Source organism: Oncorhynchus mykiss, chromosome Y (assembly GCF_013265735.2).
Source record: "Oncorhynchus mykiss isolate Arlee chromosome Y, USDA_OmykA_1.1, whole genome shotgun sequence".
Lineage (NCBI taxonomy): Eukaryota > Metazoa > Chordata > Actinopteri > Salmoniformes > Salmonidae > Oncorhynchus > Oncorhynchus mykiss.
Window position 1 is genome coordinate 16,031,342 of NC_048593.1, and position 19,661 is coordinate 16,051,002.

At 44.1% G+C, this 19,661-nt stretch overlaps 1 protein-coding gene across 9 annotated transcripts in view; it reads left to right on the forward strand.

Annotated features, from left to right (window-relative positions):
* Positions 1-415: 415 nt before the first annotated feature.
* Positions 416-19,661, forward strand: part of ehmt1b (euchromatic histone-lysine N-methyltransferase 1b) — a 29,619-nt gene continuing 10,373 nt past the window's right edge. The window contains exons 1-13 of one of the 9 annotated variants that reach the window (XM_021590764.2): positions 416-679; positions 14,422-14,509; positions 14,630-15,180; positions 15,316-15,463; positions 15,682-15,818; positions 15,948-16,109; positions 16,285-16,347; positions 16,542-16,659; positions 16,773-16,886; positions 17,295-17,440; positions 17,609-17,752; positions 18,013-18,248; positions 18,466-18,678. In XM_021590764.2, the coding sequence (XP_021446439.2) occupies positions 659-679; positions 14,422-14,509; positions 14,630-15,180; positions 15,316-15,463; positions 15,682-15,818; positions 15,948-16,109; positions 16,285-16,347; positions 16,542-16,659; positions 16,773-16,886; positions 17,295-17,440; positions 17,609-17,752; positions 18,013-18,248; positions 18,466-18,678 (2,141 nt within the window). In that variant the 5' untranslated portion in view covers positions 416-658. Of the gene's footprint in view, positions 680-3,718; positions 3,867-8,219; positions 8,415-14,421; positions 14,546-14,629; positions 15,181-15,315; positions 15,464-15,681; positions 15,819-15,947; positions 16,110-16,284; positions 16,348-16,541; positions 16,660-16,772; positions 16,887-17,294; positions 17,441-17,608; positions 17,753-18,012; positions 18,249-18,465; positions 18,679-19,661 lie in introns of those variants that run through there. The other 8 variants (XM_021590760.2, XM_036967248.1, XM_036967249.1 and 5 more) reach the window with 8 other exon arrangements.

Sequence of the window (19,661 nt, forward strand, 5' to 3'; positions counted from 1 at the left end):
ATGATAACTTGTTCTCAATTAGCCTACCTGGTTAAATAAAGGTGAAATAAAATATAAAATACTTGCCAAGGGATGGAGGGAGAGTCAGACAGAGATAGATTGTGTGTGTGTGTGTGTGTGTGAGAGAGAGAGAGAGAGAGAGAGAGGCTTTGCCTTTGAGTTGTTATTGGATCCAAGAGACCATAGTTTCTTACCTTCGTAGTATTTTCTGGTTGAACAATACAATGAAGATAGATGAGATCCTTCACCTTTTTGATTTCACAATTTAATGCACCTCTAGAAATAGCGCACGTAATTGCCTTGATACATTTCTGATGACATTGATAAACAAATAGTGATTATTTTTGTATTTTTACTGCACAAATGACATTTCATCGTCTTTGATGATGTTGATTTTTTTTTTAAAAGCAGTTCAATACGACTTTTCTATAATCCCATTTTGCAAGTGGAAATGCGAACTCTCGCTCATACTATACAGTGCACACATAGGATGCAATGCCCAGAACGGATATGTAGCCTGCTTGAGTAAAATGTAAGCGTCACTTAATACCGATTATATTGAATTCAATTATAGCAGACCGCTATTGAGCACGCCAAAGAAATGAATGTGATGACGCAATGAGTTAAGTGGGCGGAGACTGGTCAGGCAAAAGGAACCATGGCTTCCGTGCAAGCCGAGGTAAGCAAGAGGGGCATATTTACATCAAGATTGGTTTCCTGCAGCTGTGTGTTTTTGTATGACTGTGGGCTTGCCCGTTTCAACAAATGTTGTAGTTTTAGGTCAAAAAACTTAAACGAGGATAAATGTTGTGAGACCTCTGCTTTCAGTATATTTCAAACTGCCCGCCCGGTACTGTCAATTCTGAAACCCTGCTTTTGTGTCGGTAGGGCAATTGAATGTGCTTGTATCGCTAGGAGGATGCGCTGCCCCGGAATCTGAATTGTGCATGTTGATGCATTCAGCTTTGTTCAGTCATACAAGTTCCAGGGCCTTGTCGCCATCCGGCTCTTCTGCTAGCTAGTGTTTTACCTGTGCAAACCACAAACTCACATTATTGCAATTGATTTAACTCTTGCTTAACTATTGACATTTTTCTACACCCTTTTTAGGGCATTTTCTATTGCGAGAGTAATCTGTCCCCCCCCACTGTTTCCCACAATATACAGGGAGCTGCTAGCTAGCTGCTTAGCTTAACGTTAGCTAACAAGTTAGCTTTTTGTAATATTAACGCGCTGCCTAACGTTATTTATGAATCGAACTTGGATACATGTATTGGGGTCCAAACAGGGCTCTGGTCCAAGGATGTAGCTATCGTTGATAAACGTGAAAAACAATAACGTATATTATCGAAGTAACTAGCGTTATTCCGGTTAGTGTATAATTTCAAATTCCCTCTCAAATCAAGCGACTAGCATAGCTGGTGTTGGCTGCACGATACAAAAGTTGACTACAGCTCGACAATGGAGCTCGCTAGCTTGGAACTCCTGCTAATCCCCAGTTAACCAGCTAGTACATGTGAGATCCAACACAACTATGAAAGGAATCTAGTTGATTTTAAAAGGATAGCTAAGGTAACGCCACAGAAGAGCAACGCTTGTAGTATGCACAGGGAAGTATACGGGTTTGTTAGCTAGCTATGTACAGTGTAGCCAAATAAACTTGAGTACAGTAACAAGTTGCTTAGTCCAGCAGACAGTGGCTCGTTGCGGGACGAAACAAAGTAACAAGCATAAGCATACGGATTTGTTCAAATGAAGCCAGAAGTGACTGCAGCTGGTAACATTGTTGCACGCACTTCCCAACACCCTCAGTGTTGACTCAACAAACAAGGTCGCATGATTAGCTCACGGGTCGTAGAAATGTAATTTGATCAATATGTAAATAGACTTCGGTAATATCAAGTGGTCCCTGGAGAAGTGGGTACATTCAACACCCAATGGCACGCCCAGCGAAGGAAAGATGCACTGTGTGAAAAAGTCAGTGACACACACTGACTGACCTAAAATGATATATCCCATATTGGTCTTAGTCTGGCCAACCCAAGATGTACTGTGCAGTAGGCTAATAGTAGTACCTATTATTGAGACATAAACTGAGTCCAGAAATCCACAGGTTTCAGATTTCCCTCCCAAATTCAGGCTTTTGTTCTTAGTCACACTGTTTATTTATAGAAAAACAAAATGTTATGTTCTAAGTCCATAGCAATGCTTAAACCAGATCAGGAGACAGATTTTTCCCTAAAAGCGAAGAAATTTTGATTTTTAGTAAAGTTACCCTTTAATTCAAGTGTGAGGCATCTAGCACGGTTTTTGTAGCACATGAGTGAGTTTGCAAAAAAATGTCCACTGGATTAATGTAAATAATTATATAATTCTGACAGATGTGTTCTATTGGTTTACTTTCAACTTTCTTTCATTGTGTAACAGCCAAAGGAATTATCCATATCATATTAGCAACCCATGATAGTTATTGCATCTTTAAATCCCCCCTCTTTCTATTGGACATTTCCATCTCTGCATGAAACCCCTTGCATGTGTGGTGCGCATTAGCGTAGGTCTACTGCCACGTGTACATTGCTGCGCCTAATTATGTGAATAAATAAAATTTGATCAACTTTTTAAGCTAAACTGTCCAATCAGTTCCATCAGCCCTATACATTGATAGTGTTTATCGCCACTACACTAATTTGATACATATCAGTGGGGATTAAGAAGTGAGTATACGTAATGCCCACTGAATAAGTGGGTATACGGCCTGTACCTGCGTATACCCTCCACTAGACCACTGGTAATATCTACTCAAGAACTCTCATGTACATTTCATTTGCAATTTTGTGACAATCCGCTCTTATCCGACAGGGAGTTCGAATTATGTTTCACTTAAGGACAGTCTCCTTCAACACTCCCTGGCAGGTTCCTTCTATTGAGAGGTACCACTCCTCAGTCCTCTCGATCTGTTTGAAGATGCCGATGGGACAACATGCATCTGGCTTGTTGACAGGGAGGAATCTTCTAATCTGAGGTTGTTGCCTTCTGCACCCAAAGATCCATTCATTATAGCTCCAGAGCCACATAGCCAACATATGTTTTTTTTCTTGCAGACAATAGCCTACACATGCCAGTAATAACCACACACATCATGCCCATTGCATTTGCTTTGGCAGGGAACACAGGAATGGATGTTGTTAATGTTTGTTTATACTGGCCCCTGAATCAAATAGATAGTTCATGGTTTACTGACGTGTTGCCTTATTTTTGACTTTGCTTTGAATATTAATATTGTGAGTGTGTAGACCTAAATTGTGATTAAAGTCCCTAGTGAGTCCCAGAGCCTGCTTTGTTGTTTGAGCCAGATAAAGGGGGGGGGGGGGGGGGGCTGACCTAATTTATCCAAAATTGACTTTATTTTGACCCTGTGGTAGTTGTTGCAGCCATTAGCAGCCATTTTGGAGGAGAGCATTGGGAAACATTAGTGGAGAGAATTCTAAAAAAATTATTCTTCAACCCAAATGTTCTTTACAGAAGTCAAAAATGTTGGAAGGAGAAGCGGATTGATGATACAAGAATGTCGAACTGTTGACTTGCGGTGGTCTGGGTAAACGTGAATGCCTCTGGACTGGCAAATTCCACTTCTTGCTCATCGTTAGCCACGGAAGCTAGTTCTTCCCTGCAGTCTTCCCTCCCTCTGTCAGTTGTTGGGCATCAGTGAGCATGCTCAGCACTGAGCTGAGCTCTGCTGCTCCTGTTGGATAGACAGGGTACTGGGCAGAGCTGACAACTAGGCCTCTGGCCTTAACAGGAACGACCGGCTCTTTATGGCGTCAGCTCGGCTCCTTGAAGGCACGGCATCTCTGTTGCTGACAAAGGTATGGTGCACTGTGGTAAGGGGGGAGTAACAAGGTGGGGGCCACATTACTGCAACCTTACACTGATCCTCTGACTCTGTTTTAGTGGAATAGGGGAATCATTGCTCTTTATTTCTCTATGCATCACTCATGTTGTAGTTATCACAGTATTTCTTTCATCTCTATTTTTAATTTGTTAGGCAACTGGTAAATCATTTAATAGCTACCTGGCCTCAAGCTGTATGTATGTAGCCTATTGTTTGCGATGTGCAGGTAGGATATGTGTAGATATGGGTTTAGCTAGTTCCAGTGTGAGGTGGCTGAAGTGCATTCGACTTATCTCTCAAATGGTGAAGGAGTGGGTGAACTGGCCGATTTGGGATGCATCTTGTGCTCTCTCTCATTGGATAGGAGACTGTGAAGGGAAAAACCCTGATCTTCCTTGTTTTTGGGTCATGATGGAGCATGCAGCTTATCATCTACAAAGATCCCACTCTGGTTGGGAAAACATGTGATGCTTCTTTTCGGTGGAACACTTATTTGATGGGTAGGCCTCTTTAGTTCAGGCTATTCTGATTAAGTCCAGCAGCAGTGCAATACTTGAATGGAAAGTGAATACTGCTGTGTTCTACAGATGATTTGCATTGCAATGCAAACAATTTCATCAATGTCATTTGAGTTAGATGCAGTCGGAACAGATCATAATGCTGTTGCCAACACCATTCAGGTTGTTGGTGGGCGATAAATCCACTTAGTGTTAAACTGTACAAAACAACAGACAATGACCCATATGGACTCCTTAGTGTTAGGCCTACCTCAGAACAGCTTATCCAGTGTTTAATTCTTTTTTTTTTAATGACGAATTGGGAACTTCTTGGCCCCTGGTGGGTGAGGAGTTCAAGTTTGTGACTGGAAAGTGGTTCTTGCATTAAGATTGACGTAGGGTGGTATAATTTAGTATTTTTGTGCTTTGTTAAAGGGAAATCATTGTTCCTAAGAAGGTAATAGCTTACTGTTTTAGTACGGTGCAGCACCAAAATAATCTGTTCTTGTTAGGTACGTGATTAATATTTATGCTACCTGCAAATGTACGCAAGGCCGAGTATCAGAGACTTGGCCAGAGAAACTGTTTCCCTAATTTTCGACAAAGAAAATATTGTACATCTTGTTGATGTGATTAGGCCTTTGCAGTAAATCATATTTTGGACTGTGTCACCGGTTGATGCCAGTGATTGAAATCATCCAGTAAATGTTGATGATTTTATAACTAGACGTTCACATTCTGAAATGTGGTAAACCCCTTGACAGTTTTCCCATTGCCCATTGTTGTCTCTTGATATCGTTTCACGAAATGGCTGCAATGTTTTTTTCCCTCTTCCTTCTCCATGAAAAAAAGCAGGGCTCCATCTGAGCATGCCCAGTAAAGGCCATGTCAGAGCTTTCTACAGAGAGTTGGTCATGTGACCTGAGCTGGGACAGTGCATGTGTGGGAAGCTAGATGTTGAGTGTGGGGCTCTACTTTCGCCCTTTCCCTTTTCCTCCTCCCCCATCAATGGTGATTCACTGCTTTATCCATGTACTTCAATGGTTGCCTGGGGGCGAACTTGACAGAAAAGGATGGGATTATTACAATCTCCATTTTTTTTATGTCTCGACTCTCTTCTAATGGGGCTTGCTCAGATGGATCTCAGTTGTCTTTTTAAATAGTTTGGGAATTGACAGCCTCCTTAATTTCTGTCTTTTTTTTTTGGAAGCTAAACCCCATGATTGATTGGTTAATTAATTAAGCTAATCGATTGAATTGTGTCAAGGTTCCACAGACTTGGCCATGTCTTTTACCTGTAGACCAGAAACGCTCAGGTTTATCAATCAAGAGAACGAGATGCCCAGCAAGACTTGATCAGCTGGCGATAGCCTAGTATGTGTCTGGCTAAACCATATGCCTGTGAATGACTGAGGGACTATCCTCTGAACGCTCCATGTACATGTAGAGGGGCCTCAAATCCATATCCACCCCAGGAGCTCAGCTCAGCAGGGACGGGGAAGCGGAAGCCCTGTGTTCCCCTCTGACTCTTTGGATTAGTTAATGAGGACATCAGGCATTCTGACTTTTTTATTAGTCGGGTTGATTTGGGAAAGGCCTTAGTTCCGAATGAACAGCATTGATGTTGTTTACAAATCTAGTCTACGCTGTCCACAAATAAAGTCTGTTGAACATTGTAATCCTGAGAATCAACCAATTGTGAGGTATTCTGTTGGAGTTGAGGGGTTAACTAACCTGGGTGGTGGCAGACTAGAGTGGGATGGAAACTGTCAGAATGTAGAAGTCTTTGTCAAGCCCTTTTCTTGAAGGCTGTTAGCATGACACCAGTTTTTGGAGAATTTATTGTGGAGTACTAGTGACTTCTGGTAGCCTCTCGTCGTGTGTGTGTGCATAGGTTGTACTACTTTTAGTGGCCATAGTCAGAAGAGATGAGGACTAAATGTCTCACTGGCAGTGGGCCCCGGCTTTCCGTGGGCGTGTGGTAGCATACACTGCTGCGAGTAGACTAACAGAACTCCTATTATGGCCTCAGTTTCTGTTTAGTGCTGAATTCTTTCTCTTTCTTTCTTGCTCTCGTTTTCTTCCTGCGTCGGCTCTATCGTGGCATAAGAAAATACATTGATTCCTGTCCAACAGAAAACATGAAACAGATTTTTCTTTGTGGGATGTAAGATTTTGAAATATGGTGTGGGTTTAAGATCGTTGTTTGATTTTTTTTTTGTGGAAAGGGACTGCTGAGATCTTACTCCATTTCCTGCAAATTAGCTAGTTCATATAGCTTCAAAATGGCTGAGATGCCTACTGAGCATGCTCGGTAGACTGCCTCACTGCCTTGTGGTGCCATGTTTTGGGCCTGACAATAGGGCAGTGTGAACACAGGGCTGTAGAAGCAATGAGCACGATTGAGTTCCCATCCTATGTAGCTAATAAACCTAACATTTTCTGGAGAGCGGTTTGTCATTAATAAAATGTGTAGGGAAATTCAAGCCTCCATTTGTAACAGGGAATCTCAGAATAGCTCTGACATTCTGAAAGGATTATGTGCCAGATCTGGTGTGTCCTTATCAAACTCTCTCTGATAAATTGATAGCCTATTTTCATATCCTCCCTTGCCACTTCAGCTTGGCGTTAAACAATTCATATTTGTGTTTTCATTTACCACAACAAATTAAAATGCATCACTCTGGAGAGGAGGGGAAAACAATAGTGGATGTGTGCATATCAAATCAGAGAAGGACCCTGGCCTGTATGATTGGGATATGTGTGCTAGTTTCCCCGACTCAGTGACACAGTGACTAGAGTCTGGTTTCAATGATTGACTCTTTTGGCCTAAAAGAACTACGTCACTGCCTATGTCGATAAGAAAAAAAAACTATCCTGGGGACTCTCCCAACAAATCAGAAGGCAGACATGCCAGAGCGTTGTGATTAAAAACCAAAGTTTGCTATCAATCTTGCTTGCTGCTATTTCGTATTTTATTCAAGCGGATAAAGTAGTGACGTAGGCATTGACGTAGTTCTATGCCAAAAGATTCCACCACTGAAACAAGATCCGAGTCACTGTTGCCTGAGTGTTTAACAAGCTATTGAAGCAATGGGATTGGATTAGATCCTTTTTTTCTGTTATGAATTACAACCAAACAGAAAAATGATTGCGCCAAAAGGTAGCGACATCATCGGCAGTCCACATACTTCGACGTCTTTTTGATTTGGTTATAGTCTAGCTTCCCCCAAGCTTTCTCCTATGGCTCGTTCGTCATTTTATTTTATTTAGAATTCACTTGAGATTGTCTGCTTCAAGGGTCATGTCATAGAACAGTTCGCAAGATGACTTTTCTGACCTCTCCTTGCCGATACAGTGAAGTTGGCATCCATCATTTCCACAGGTACATTACAGTAGGCCTATCTGTTGAAGAGTTGGCTTGGCCTGATGGCCAATTGTGGCTCAGTTCATAGGTCATGGTGCTTGCAACGCCAGGGTTGTGGGTTCAAATCCCACGGGAGACCAGTATGAACATGTAATACATGTAGGCACTTACTACTGTAAATCTCTCTGGATAACAGCGTCTGCTAAAAGATTAGAATGTAAATGTAGAGGTGAGATGGCTGAGAATCGCTCCCATGCTAGTTCCATTTTTGCCTCTCGCGGGCTCTGTTTTAAAGGAGAACAGTGTTGATTGCGCGCGCGCGCGCACACACCTCTTTTGGCCCCTTGCTTAGCGACCGTTTCTCACTTTTGGTTGTCGCTGTTCCTGAAATGGCTGTCCACATTCATCCGCGCACAGGTCGCGAGAGAGAAAAAAAGAGGAGCCACTGATTCGAACTGACTGCGCATGCTCTGTGGAAGACCTCTGAAGAGAGGGACCGAGGGAGCTGCTGGGTCACATGACCAACGAGTTGAATGTCTGCATGCCAGGAGGAAAAGGAGAAGAGGAACAATCTGTTGGAGACTCCCGCTCCTCTCAAGCACCCACACTCTCTCCCTCTCCACCACTCTCCTCAATGGAGGCCATCAGGAGAAAGCAGGTATGATGCCTACTGCAAGTACATATTTACCACAGGGAAGGGGACAGTAGCCTATTCTGGGCTGTGAAGCCAGTCTTCAGAGTCCATGACAGCAGGCTCGAACAGAGAGTTTGATCAGTAATCAAGGCTTTTTCAGCCTGATGTGATCTGTGACTGCAGCATTTCATATGGCAGCAAGCTGCTACTCCCCTATGGTGAAGTGGTTAGTAATGCACTGTGTTCACCTGGGTCAGGTGTTAGAAGAATGGCTATTTGAATCTCGCCAAGGTGTTTTGTGGGTCCTGCTGTCTGGGGAAATGTCCATTGTTGATAGCTGTGTTTGGAGCATTGGCATAAGGGAAAGGAGCATGCTACAGTAGGCTGGAGATGAATGCACTCGGCAGTGGTCCGACTTCTTGGAATTCTCAAATGGTGTTCCTCCCTTACAGGCACTTCAGGACTCAGACCCATCTTCGTTTCACTCCTCTCTCTCCTTCCTTCCTCTTTCTCTTTGCAGCCCTACCCTCTCCTCCAGGAAAGGGCCAAGGAGGTACTGCAGTGAAAATGTCCCATATGGTAAAATACACACTGGAGAGAAACAGAAGAAGGATGAATGACTGCAGGATAATCCTGTGCGATAGTCAGACTCAGGTCTTACAATACCGTAGCCTCAGTGCTGTTCCGCACCATCTTCAGTATCCAGTGTGATGGTACCTGCATTTTGCACTCCGTAATGGCTTTGCAACAGTAGTTTATTTTTCCCCCACATTGTTACAAGTCCAAATTCCTCACTTTTTGTTTACGCTGCCATCTTGTGAATTTAATGATACAAATCATCCATCTTTGAGGAAAGAGGAGGTGATCTTCAAAGCGTCGATGGTCATTGCTCAATAGCTGTTTTTGTACCCTTTTGTCAATGCGTCTTTTGTTTAGGGTGTTGCTTTCTTGGGCGCTGGGCAGTCTTAACACCTGTGATAGGAGGAAGCTAGATTGTTGTTTACATTTTCCAGGCTATGTTAGTAGATGTTTTCTAATCGTTCACAGCCTTTCAATAGCTAGACAAGCCTTATTCAGGGGGCTGGCGTCAGAACCCACAACCCAAGATAGACTTTAGTCATGTAGCTAGCTGTGTTCTAATAGCTATAGGGTGCACTGACCTCACTGCCATTACATTTATTTTAGAAAGAAATGGTGGGCAGATGCAGTCATTTTTAAATGACAGTGTCTGATATTAACATTTAGTAGTCGGTTTCGTTTTTTTACGTCCTTTTTTGTTGTTGTTACAGGCTTTCATTGCCTACATTTTGTAATGATTCTGATATATTTGTCTTTTCTCATGTTGGCTAATTATTTATTAGAACCCATAGGTGGATCTGCCTTGGAGCTCCCATCCCCCATCCACGTAAATCCTGGCCACATGTCCCCCACCTAGTGGAAAAATGCAGCGTTGGCCACGTTGTGTCAGTAAACAATCTGGTTACGAAATGGCGGAGATCTGCAGACGGCCCTCTCTCTCTCTCTCTCTTCCCTCCCCCTCCTTCTCTCTCCAATGAGCAACTTCCATTTTCACCCACTAGGGGCAGAACTGAGGACATAGAGAAGCACGATTAGAGAAGGTTTCTTGAATCTATGAAGGGATATGAAAGGGTTTCTCCCCTCTCATACCTGTGTTGACCACACACCTTGGAATCTGTCTCTGGAACCCCTTCTCTTCTACCTGGTCTCATGTGAGAATGCCTCAGAGATCCTTTTTCTTTGGGAGCCTCAGCCTCTGACAGTTATCAGCTTGCTCTTGGGTGCGAGTGTTTCAGACGAGCATGACCAATTTTTCCCGTAACTGTTGAAAAAGCTCAATTGCTTTCTGTTTGATTGATGTTGGAAGACTTTAGTCTATGTGATTGCACATTTTTTTTTTCATTAATAAATCGAAGTATCTCTAAATCGAAGACATTTCTCTCATAACCGAGAGGAGAGAGCAGGATAAGGCAGAGTGCTCAGAATACCAATGGATTTGTCTGTGGATCCACTGAGCTATGTGTGGCAAGAGCTACAGAGAGGCCACTACATTGTCAAGACATACATGCATCTGCCTGACAGAGGACACCGGTGTCTTTGTCCACTGGGGTGTCAGTGGTTTTAGACAATTCACACATCCCTTTGCTTAGACTTAAAACAAATAATCCCATTGTTTGGGTTACTTTTCAAGTTTATTTTACTTGATTTCCACTGTGAATTATCAGCCTTCGCTCAATGTTCTGTCAGGTGGAGCTCCAGAGCAGGGTTTCATGTCAAAAGCTCTCCTGAGTTTGTCGGTCAGACTCTGCTCTTCCCTCAAATCTAGCAGCTAGGCTGAGGTGCCTTTTGATCTGACAGGCATTGGCCAGGCTAATCCTGAAGGACACATTGAAACAAGAGGCCTCCATCTAACCAATCTAATAGGTCCTCTTCAGCTCCTGATGGTGGCAGGGTGCCAAGAGGTGGGAGCCATCCTCTGGCCGAGGGGACTGTAGGGGAGGTGGCCGTGGACAGCTGATGGAGTCTGATGCTAGGCTATATCCTCCAATACCAAAGCACTGCACAACCTTCCCACTCTTAGCCCACATAAGACTGTCTGTGTAATGGCTCCCCTGGTGGAGAGAAGGGCATATTTTGTTGTTAGAGCCACATTAGGCAGACATTTTGTGGTGGCTTTAGAGGCAGGTGTCTGATGGGGCTTCCAATTGGTAGGGAGAGCTTTTGCGACGGGCCTGGGTCGTCAGCGGGGAAGGGGAAGATGGTGAATTTCCTCCCATTGCGGATCCCTCTTACCTGCTTCCTCTTCTGAGCTTTTCAGACGTTCTGTAACAGAAACAGAAACACAGGAAAACCTGTCGGTTTGAAAAGGTGGATCCACTGGTATAACTGCATGTGTCCTCTTCTTTATCTTCTGTCTGATGTATCTGTTCTGTTTTTGGTTTTCCTGGTCTGGTTCATGGTGTCTGCTGTCTTTATCCTTTGTTTGTTTTTGTCTCGTGCTGCTGAAGGAAGATTGCATTAGCAGCTAGTATTGAAAGAGATGGGCCGGGTACATGAGTGAAGATGAGACAGAATAAGGCAAGGCAAACAAGAACATGTTATGGGTTGTTTCTTGTCCCTGCATAGGTCTTCACCATAATCATCATAGTTGACTTGTGATCTTGGTGCTAATCTGAGTAATTTGGCCTTGTTTGGCCTTATTTGACTCTTTGAAGTATGCTGACAGTTGGTTGAGCATGAGATGCTTTCTCTGGAGGTTTGAGATGTTGGAGCCTTTCAGTAGGCAGCTCTCTGGAGGAGGAGAGGAGACACCGTTTAATTCCATTCCTATTCCAGTGCTCCTTACTGAGCAGCGGCCAGAACTGGGCCTTCAGCTTAGCATGTCAGCAGAGCGTAGTCGGTGAGGGCCTGAAGACAGAGGGCCAGAGAGAGGGAGCAGAGCACCTGGCCTTTCTTCCTGTAGTGTGGCGGTCCTGGATCCCACATGGGGAATTTCCCATAGTGAAGGTGTCTTTTGTACCGTGTCTGTCCAACCAGTGTCTGTCATTGGGGTTGTTCCATGTCATTTCAGCAAGCCAGGACACCCATCATCTCAGATTGTTCTGAAATTCTTTCAATTTGAAGCTAATGCAATCACACCCAAATTGGCCATTTCAATTCATAGAATGAATATAATATTCAATAAATATAGTACCCAACATCCGATTTGGACCAAACCTTTTCTTAACAATGATTTAAGATGTGAGGAATCCAAATAAATGGTGAAAAGCCCATGGACCTCCCTACATCAATGCCACCCCAACGGCCAGAATACAATATCAGTTCTCTGTTTGACAAGTAGTATGAAGCTGCTGCTTGGAGTTTATTCATACTGTGTAATGTACTCTCTGTGCATTTGGCGATGTCCTCCCCGGTTCGATTATTTAAAAATGTTTAAAAAAAATCAAATTAACATTAAATGTGCTATGCATTATGTGGGTTGAATGCTGTAACACAGCATAAATCAAGTAATAAAAGTCCCATTTAATCCCATTACTGTACTTCAATAGAATAGTTTTGTATATTACGTTTGTTTTATTTTATTATTTCTTTCCAAGTCATCTCATCTCTATAGAGCTCCTGCCTATCCTGTCAAACAAAATCACTATTTTAGTAGGCACACTTTTGTGACTGCTGAATACCAAGTATCAATCACTTAGATAATGTGTTTTCAGGTATTTGTTTATTTGGATCCCCAATGCTGAAGCAGCAGCTACTCTTCCTGGGGTCCACAATTAAACACACAATATGACAAGTAACGAAACACTGATAGACAAGGACAGTCACATTTTAAAATACCATGATACACAAACAATGCAACAACAAAAAATAATACAAACAATAGACAAAACAATGTATGTCTGTGTCTGTGTGTCCCCTCGCGAAGAAGCTGCTCTCTATCCCCCTCCATCACATGTCTTCCGTCTCTTCTCTCCGTGTCTGCTTCACACACGGGACAAGTAGGCGCGCAATGGATTATGGTCATTGTTGTTAATTACAATGTGTTCTGTGCTAAACTATGTAGAATATTGGCCTGTTGGACACTACAACTACCTACTACATCCCACAGTTTGCGCTTGATCTGATTTGTCTCTAGAGAAACTGCGCGTTGTGCTTACAGAACTAAATGGAATTCAAATAATTGAACCGACATCAGTCAATTAGTAAAAATAAATAAATAAATACGGACATTTCTGTTAATTGCAATTTTTTGGGATTGAAAAATTGACTAGGGACTAAAATGTGAGAACCCTAATAAAATAATACAATTATAAACCATTGCATGGTAGTTCTGTTTTTCAATAAAAATTATTAGCAAACATCTCTGTCATGTGATTGGTGACATTTACCATTAAATCCAACCCATTGCAAAACACTATACAGTGTGTGTGTATTTGGGACATTTACCATTTGAAGAACATTGAAACCATTAGAACTGCTGAAGCCTAATGGTTTGCTTGTGCACCAGGTATGGTCTAACTAATCCAGACTTTTATTGAAGGGAATAACCCACACACATGGGCTATTTCCTGGACACAGATTAAGCCTAAGAAAAGGACAAACTGAATTGCTTTCGTGGAGGACTGGCTTGACTTGTGAGGATGACCATAATATTTATTTTCATCATGAACAAAAGCTATTGGTTTTCTACCCAAAGTGGCAGAGAAAATGTTGTTATCCATTTATTAATAAACGCAAGACACCAGAAAATGTGATAAAAGAATGTGGCAGGAACAGTGACATCTGGTGGGCAAAACATGGTACTTACACACTTATGGGGAAAATGCAAGCTGGGCTAATTTCTCTGAACAAACATCACCATATTCACTAAGAATACATTACATAGTATGAATAAACAATACACCAAGCCACAGCTTCATACTACTACTACTGGTCATTGGTGGGCTTGGTGTAGGGTCCGTGGGTGGCTTTTGGCCATGTTTTTTTTAATTTTATTTATTCCTCATGTCTTATTCATTGTTCAGAATAAGTTTTGTCCAAATCAGATGTTAGGTACTATATTTATTGAATATTATATGAGTCCTATAAATGAAAATGGCCAATTTGGGTCAGTCAATTAGCTTAATTTCTCAGAGAAAATTATATTTCAACAAAATAATGCTTGTACTTTTCTCAGGTGGAACAACCCATTAGGCTTTGTAGTGTTGTTCATAAGAGTTCTGTTCTGTGTCTGTTATAGCCACACAGAAATGCAGGCTATTTCAGCCATAACAGACATAGAACATAAATTTCACATACTTCAAGCTTAAAAATCTTGTGAAATTGTGGACATACTTAGGTTTATGAGTGCCTTCTGCTGGTCTGTAACCTCTCTAAACAGAGTAGGCTTGTATTTGGCGTAGCAAGGCTGTTAATTGTCCAGCACGCTTTTGTAGGCTATATGAAATTCTCTGACCATATAGCTGTGTTCTTGACACTGGGCATGGAGTTAGCAGTTTGTGTGTGCTGTCAGCCCACAGGTCTGGCCGAAGGCAGATTGTGTAAAGGGGAGTCCATGGAGGAGAGGATGGAATCACCTGGGGACCGAGAGGAGGAAGGAGGTGAGCTCATCTTTAAAGCCATTACAGCTAAACATGGTAAGGTTTACTCCTAGTCTTCGTCTCTTGAGCTAACCTAACATAAGACCATACTGTGAGACTGACTGATATCTACCTTTCCAGACACATTGAGAAACGAGGAGGTAGCTTCCAGACTGGTATCCTCCCCCGGAGCAGAGGCGGAGCTAAACGGAACCTATGAGATTGCAGAGGTGGGGAACGGACACCAGTGCCCCACCCCCCTGGTCTCCCTGGGCAACAAGTCTCAGGTGGTCACAGAGAATGGGATGTTGGAGACCGACCCACCTCACGGTTCCGTCACTGGGAGTAATGGATACATCCTCAGCAAGCAGCAGCAGCAGGAGGGGGGGTCTACAACGGGGACAGGCTTGGTGGCTGCCCCACACAGGACTAGCTGGTTGCCCTCCGGCACCACAATGGTGGGACACACCACCACAACCTTCCTGTCCTCCGCAGCAGGGCATGCCCACAGTCCTGGTGCACTAAGAACTGACAACCACCAGGCCGGCTCCCCGTCGGGACAGGGGGACTCAGACACAGAGACTAAAAATGGCACGTCCCCTAGCGACTCCCCCGCCCCCTCTCCGCTGTCCATCGCCATACACCGAGCACGCAAGACCATGTCCAGGCCAGCGTCCAACCAGACACTAAAGGTAGCTAGTATTAGCCTAGTAAAGAGAGAGTCGATGAATGGTTCAGGTATTTCCGTGAGACACATGAGTGAAATTCTATTAAAATATGAAGCATAGCCGCCTTTTGATTCACTAATATTTTCTTTATCGCCGTAGCTTCTAAACAGGGCATTAACAGAACCAAACGGTGCAGACGAGGAGAGTCTGAATGGACCAGAGGAGGAGAAGACATCCACCTCCCAGAACCAGCTACCTCAGAGCCAAAACGACTTGCCGGCTGCAGCCACAGCCAAGTCCCAGACAGGTCAGTGAGACAGCACTGGGGCCTACAGTACATGGGAGAGGGTACAAGGCGAACATCACACACAACAACAATGTAATGGCAGTACTTTGCTTACTGGAGGCTATCTACTTATTTCAAGGCTGCAAACGCCAGAGGAGTATGAATAAAATCTGTGTGTACTGCGACGTAGCTTAAGAGGTTCATGGCTTCTTGAGGCTCAGTTGGTTGCTCTTTTCCAGCAGCATCGGCATCGAGGAAGAAGAAAAGGAAGATGGGAACGTACAGTCTGGTCCCCAAGAAGAAAACCAAAGTGCTGAGGCAGCTGACAGTGGTGGAGATGTTTAGTCAACTTCACCAATCAACTCAAAGCACACAGGTTTCATCTCTCCTCCATAGACTATCTTAACTGTTTTAGAATTTAATGGAAATTGGGAGAAAATGTATTAGAATTTGGATATTTGGCTGTCAGCATCATGTTGTAATATTTCTCTGCTCCCCCTCCCAGCCTAAAGAGGTAGCACACGTCAACGGGGAAAGGATGGAGAATGAGTCAGAGGAGGAAGATTTGGAAGATGGAGAGGAATGGGAGGAGGAGGAGGAGCAGGGTGGAGAGGAAGGTGTCCCCACGGGCCAGGAGAAGAGTCGAACATCATGCCTTGCCCTTCAGGTTGAAATCTTAGTTGGTCTGTCTGCACCCCAGTTGAGAACCTTGATAAAATGATGCTTCTATTACATTCATAGATATCACAGGTTTAGAACTACACGTTAAGGTAGGAAATGCAAATCATTTTTTTTGCAAATGGCCAAACCTCTTTGACATTGTGTGATACTTGTCGGTTCAGGGAGAGGAGCCGGACTCTGAGGAATCAGCTGAAGAGGAAGAAGAGGAGAACGAGTCTGACTTGGTAAGATTACACAACTCTTTTCCCTTCTTTGAGTCCTTTGATTAGAACAACATAAGTGAGTGTTTTTGTGAACCCAAACGTTATCAAAGCACAGTCTTGTCCTCAGTCATGTTGTTCCGCCATCAGACTGAGGAGGGTTACATTGATTGACATTGGAGAGAATACATCTCTCAAATGATCTGCTTTACACACAGAGCTCGGAATCCAGCGTGAAGAAGAGATTGAAAAAGAAAGTAAAGGGAGACAGCGCCTGGCTCCGGCCATCCAGGAAACGGAAAAGGAAGCCTAAGCCCAAGATTGAGGGACTCCCTGGTACAGTAACCCACCGCTCTGCCTTATGAGGAACATTATGGAAACATCTGAAGAGATCTCCTACCTTTTGACATTCTGCTCCCTGTGCTAGCTAACTCTACATCCCTTTCCAGGCACAGGACCCCAGCCCCAGGACCAGGCAGGCCTCAATAAGGAGTACACAGAGGTTCCCCTCCACTTACTCAACCTCAAAGCCCAGGAGAAGCTGCTCTCCTCACTGCACACAGGTGAGTGAGGCCACAGAGGAGTAGGTGATGTGGAAATAAGAAGAAATGGGGGTAGTTGTGTACTGAACTGCCTGTTGGTAAGATAATTCCTCTCAGAGATTTTCCCATCCATAGACTACCTTTTAATTTTTCTGAAGACTCTAAAATGGTCTTGGTTTTATGAGGCAAGGCCTCTGTCCTCCCTGACAGGTTCAGATGAGAGCAGCACTGAGCGCCCCCTGGTGGTCTGTCATAGAAATATAAAATCTGATAATCAAGAGTCTAGAACTATACCACTATTGTAGCTCTGGCAGTCTGTATCTTTATAAATTAATCTCTATAAACTCTTGGAAAGAGCATTAAACCCGTGTCTAGTAAGGGTCATATTGACATCTGTCAGATGAGCTGAGTGGATGGTCCTCTGTGCAGGAGTTTCTGGGGCTATGGGAAGTGTGGAGCCAGATATGGTGCAGGAGCTGCCCCTCTGCAGCTGTCGCATGGAGACGCCCAAGAGTCGGGAGATCCTCACGCTGGCCGACAGGAAGTGCATGGCCACGGAGAGCGTTGACCGACAGGTGAGCCTTGATGCTAGGCCTCATCATATTTTTGCACGTATCCCATTCCCTATGTCCACTTATCATATTCTCTCCCTATGTCTTTGGCTTCGTCCTGATTATCCACCCCTTTCTCCCTTTTCAACCTTTGTTTCTCACTCATACGTACCTCTTGCCTTCTCCTCACAGCTGAGCCGGTGTCAGAGTGCGGTTCTAAAGCATGAGATGATGCGTCCCTCAAATTCTGTGCAGCTGCTGGTGCTGTGTGAGGACCACCGGGCCGGCATGGTCAAGCACCAGTGCTGCCCCGGCTGTGGCTTCTTCTGCAGAGCCGTGAGTACTGGGACCTCCCTGGAGTGGGAATGGGCAAACACTGCATCTATTTCTGAGTGGAAAGGGTCTTCTAGTAAGCCAGGAAAAGCTCTTGGTCCTAATTATTAGCGGTTAGGGGTAAAAAAAACCTGGCCCTACTTATAACACTGAACTAGCCAAGGCCTTTATATATTCTGTGATTATGGCCTTCGAAAACGTTAAAACAGTGGGATTCTTCAATGGCGGACACACTGACCTGGCTGTGTATGTTTGGGTTGTAGGGTACGTTCATGGAGTGCCAACCGGACATCAACATCTCCCACCGTTTCCACCAGGCCTGTGCCTCAGTACTGAAGGGCCAGACCTTCTGTCCACACTGTGGAGAGGAGGCCAGCAAGGCCAAGGAGGTAACCATCGCCAAGGCCGACACAACCTCCACCGTGCCTGCCACACGTGCTGCACATGACCCTGCCACGCCCAGGACCGCGGAGGGCAGGGCAGACACCACAACTGGAGGGTAGGTTCACAGCACTGGTGGGAATAATGGGTTGGGGGGGGCTTCCATTACATTCAATAGCAGGTAAAGAAAGGAGCCGAATCTCACGTTTTTATCAATACATCGTTTTGTATTCCTGTATTCCTTTCAGTCTGGAAAGATGACACTGGTATTTTCAACAGTATCACTCTTCTGTTGTAGTAATCAGGCATTTGTCACCCTTCTGTGTGTGTTCCAGTCCATTCTGTCTCTCTGTGGGAGGTGATCTGGGTGGCCAAGCAGACAGCTCTCTCTCCATCCCACCCGAGCACACACTGGACACCTCCTCCTTCCCTGGGGGCTCCAGAACCGGAGTTCTGCCTCCTGCTTTGGGCATGGGGATCAGCATAGGAGTGGGCGCCGCCCCTAAAGAGACCTTAGAGAGCATCCTACTGGCACTGGACACAGAGAAGTAAGACATTCTACCAAGACTCAGAGTTTGAGAGGTTAAAAAGTGCTGCTCTACTATGCAACTGTTTGATTGTCCTGATTAGTATTTCACTCTCTCACTACCACCCCGTCACCAGTCTCCTCTCACACTCTTAACCACTTTAAGTGTTACTAACAAGGTTTTGATCCAACCTTTTTATGCGAGTAGTCGATGCCAGATAAAAAATGGCACGACCCACCTGATGGAAAGGCACATTTGTCAGTGAACTTCCCAAATGTCGACAAAACAAATGACGCTAGACAAGGTGGGAACGTTTTGTCTTAGAAAAAATAATTATGCGAAAAATAGTGGGGGAAGACTTCAAGCTTGTTGAGAGAATGCCAAGCTGTCATGAAGGCAAATGGTGGCCACTTTGTAGAATCTCAAATGTAACATATATTTTGATTTGTTTAACACTTTTTTGGTTACTACATGATTCCACATCTGCTATTTCATAGTTTTGATGTCTTCACTATTATTCTACAATGTAGAAAATAGTAAAAAGAAAGAAAAAAACAGAAGTCCAAACTTTTTGCTGGTACTGTTAGTATTCAAATCCATTGCTATGAGACTCGAAATTGAGGTCCGATGCATCCTGTTTCCATTGATCATCCTTGAGTCCGCCTGTGGTAAATTCATTTGATTGGACATGATTTGGAAAGGCACACACCTGTCTATATAAGGTCCCACAGTTGACAGTGCATGTCAGAGGAGCAAAAACCAAGCCGTGAGGTTGAAGGAATTGTCCGTAGAGCTCCAGGATTGTGTCGAGGCACAGATCCGGGGAAGAGTACCAAAAACATTTCTGCAGCATTGAAGGTCCCCAAGAACACAGTGGCTTCCATCAATCTTAAATGGAAGAAGTTTGGAACCACCAAGACTCTTCCTAGAGCTGGCCGCCCGGGCAAACTGAGCAATCGACTCTGTCACACTGACAGAGCTCCAGAGTTTCTCTGCGGAGATGG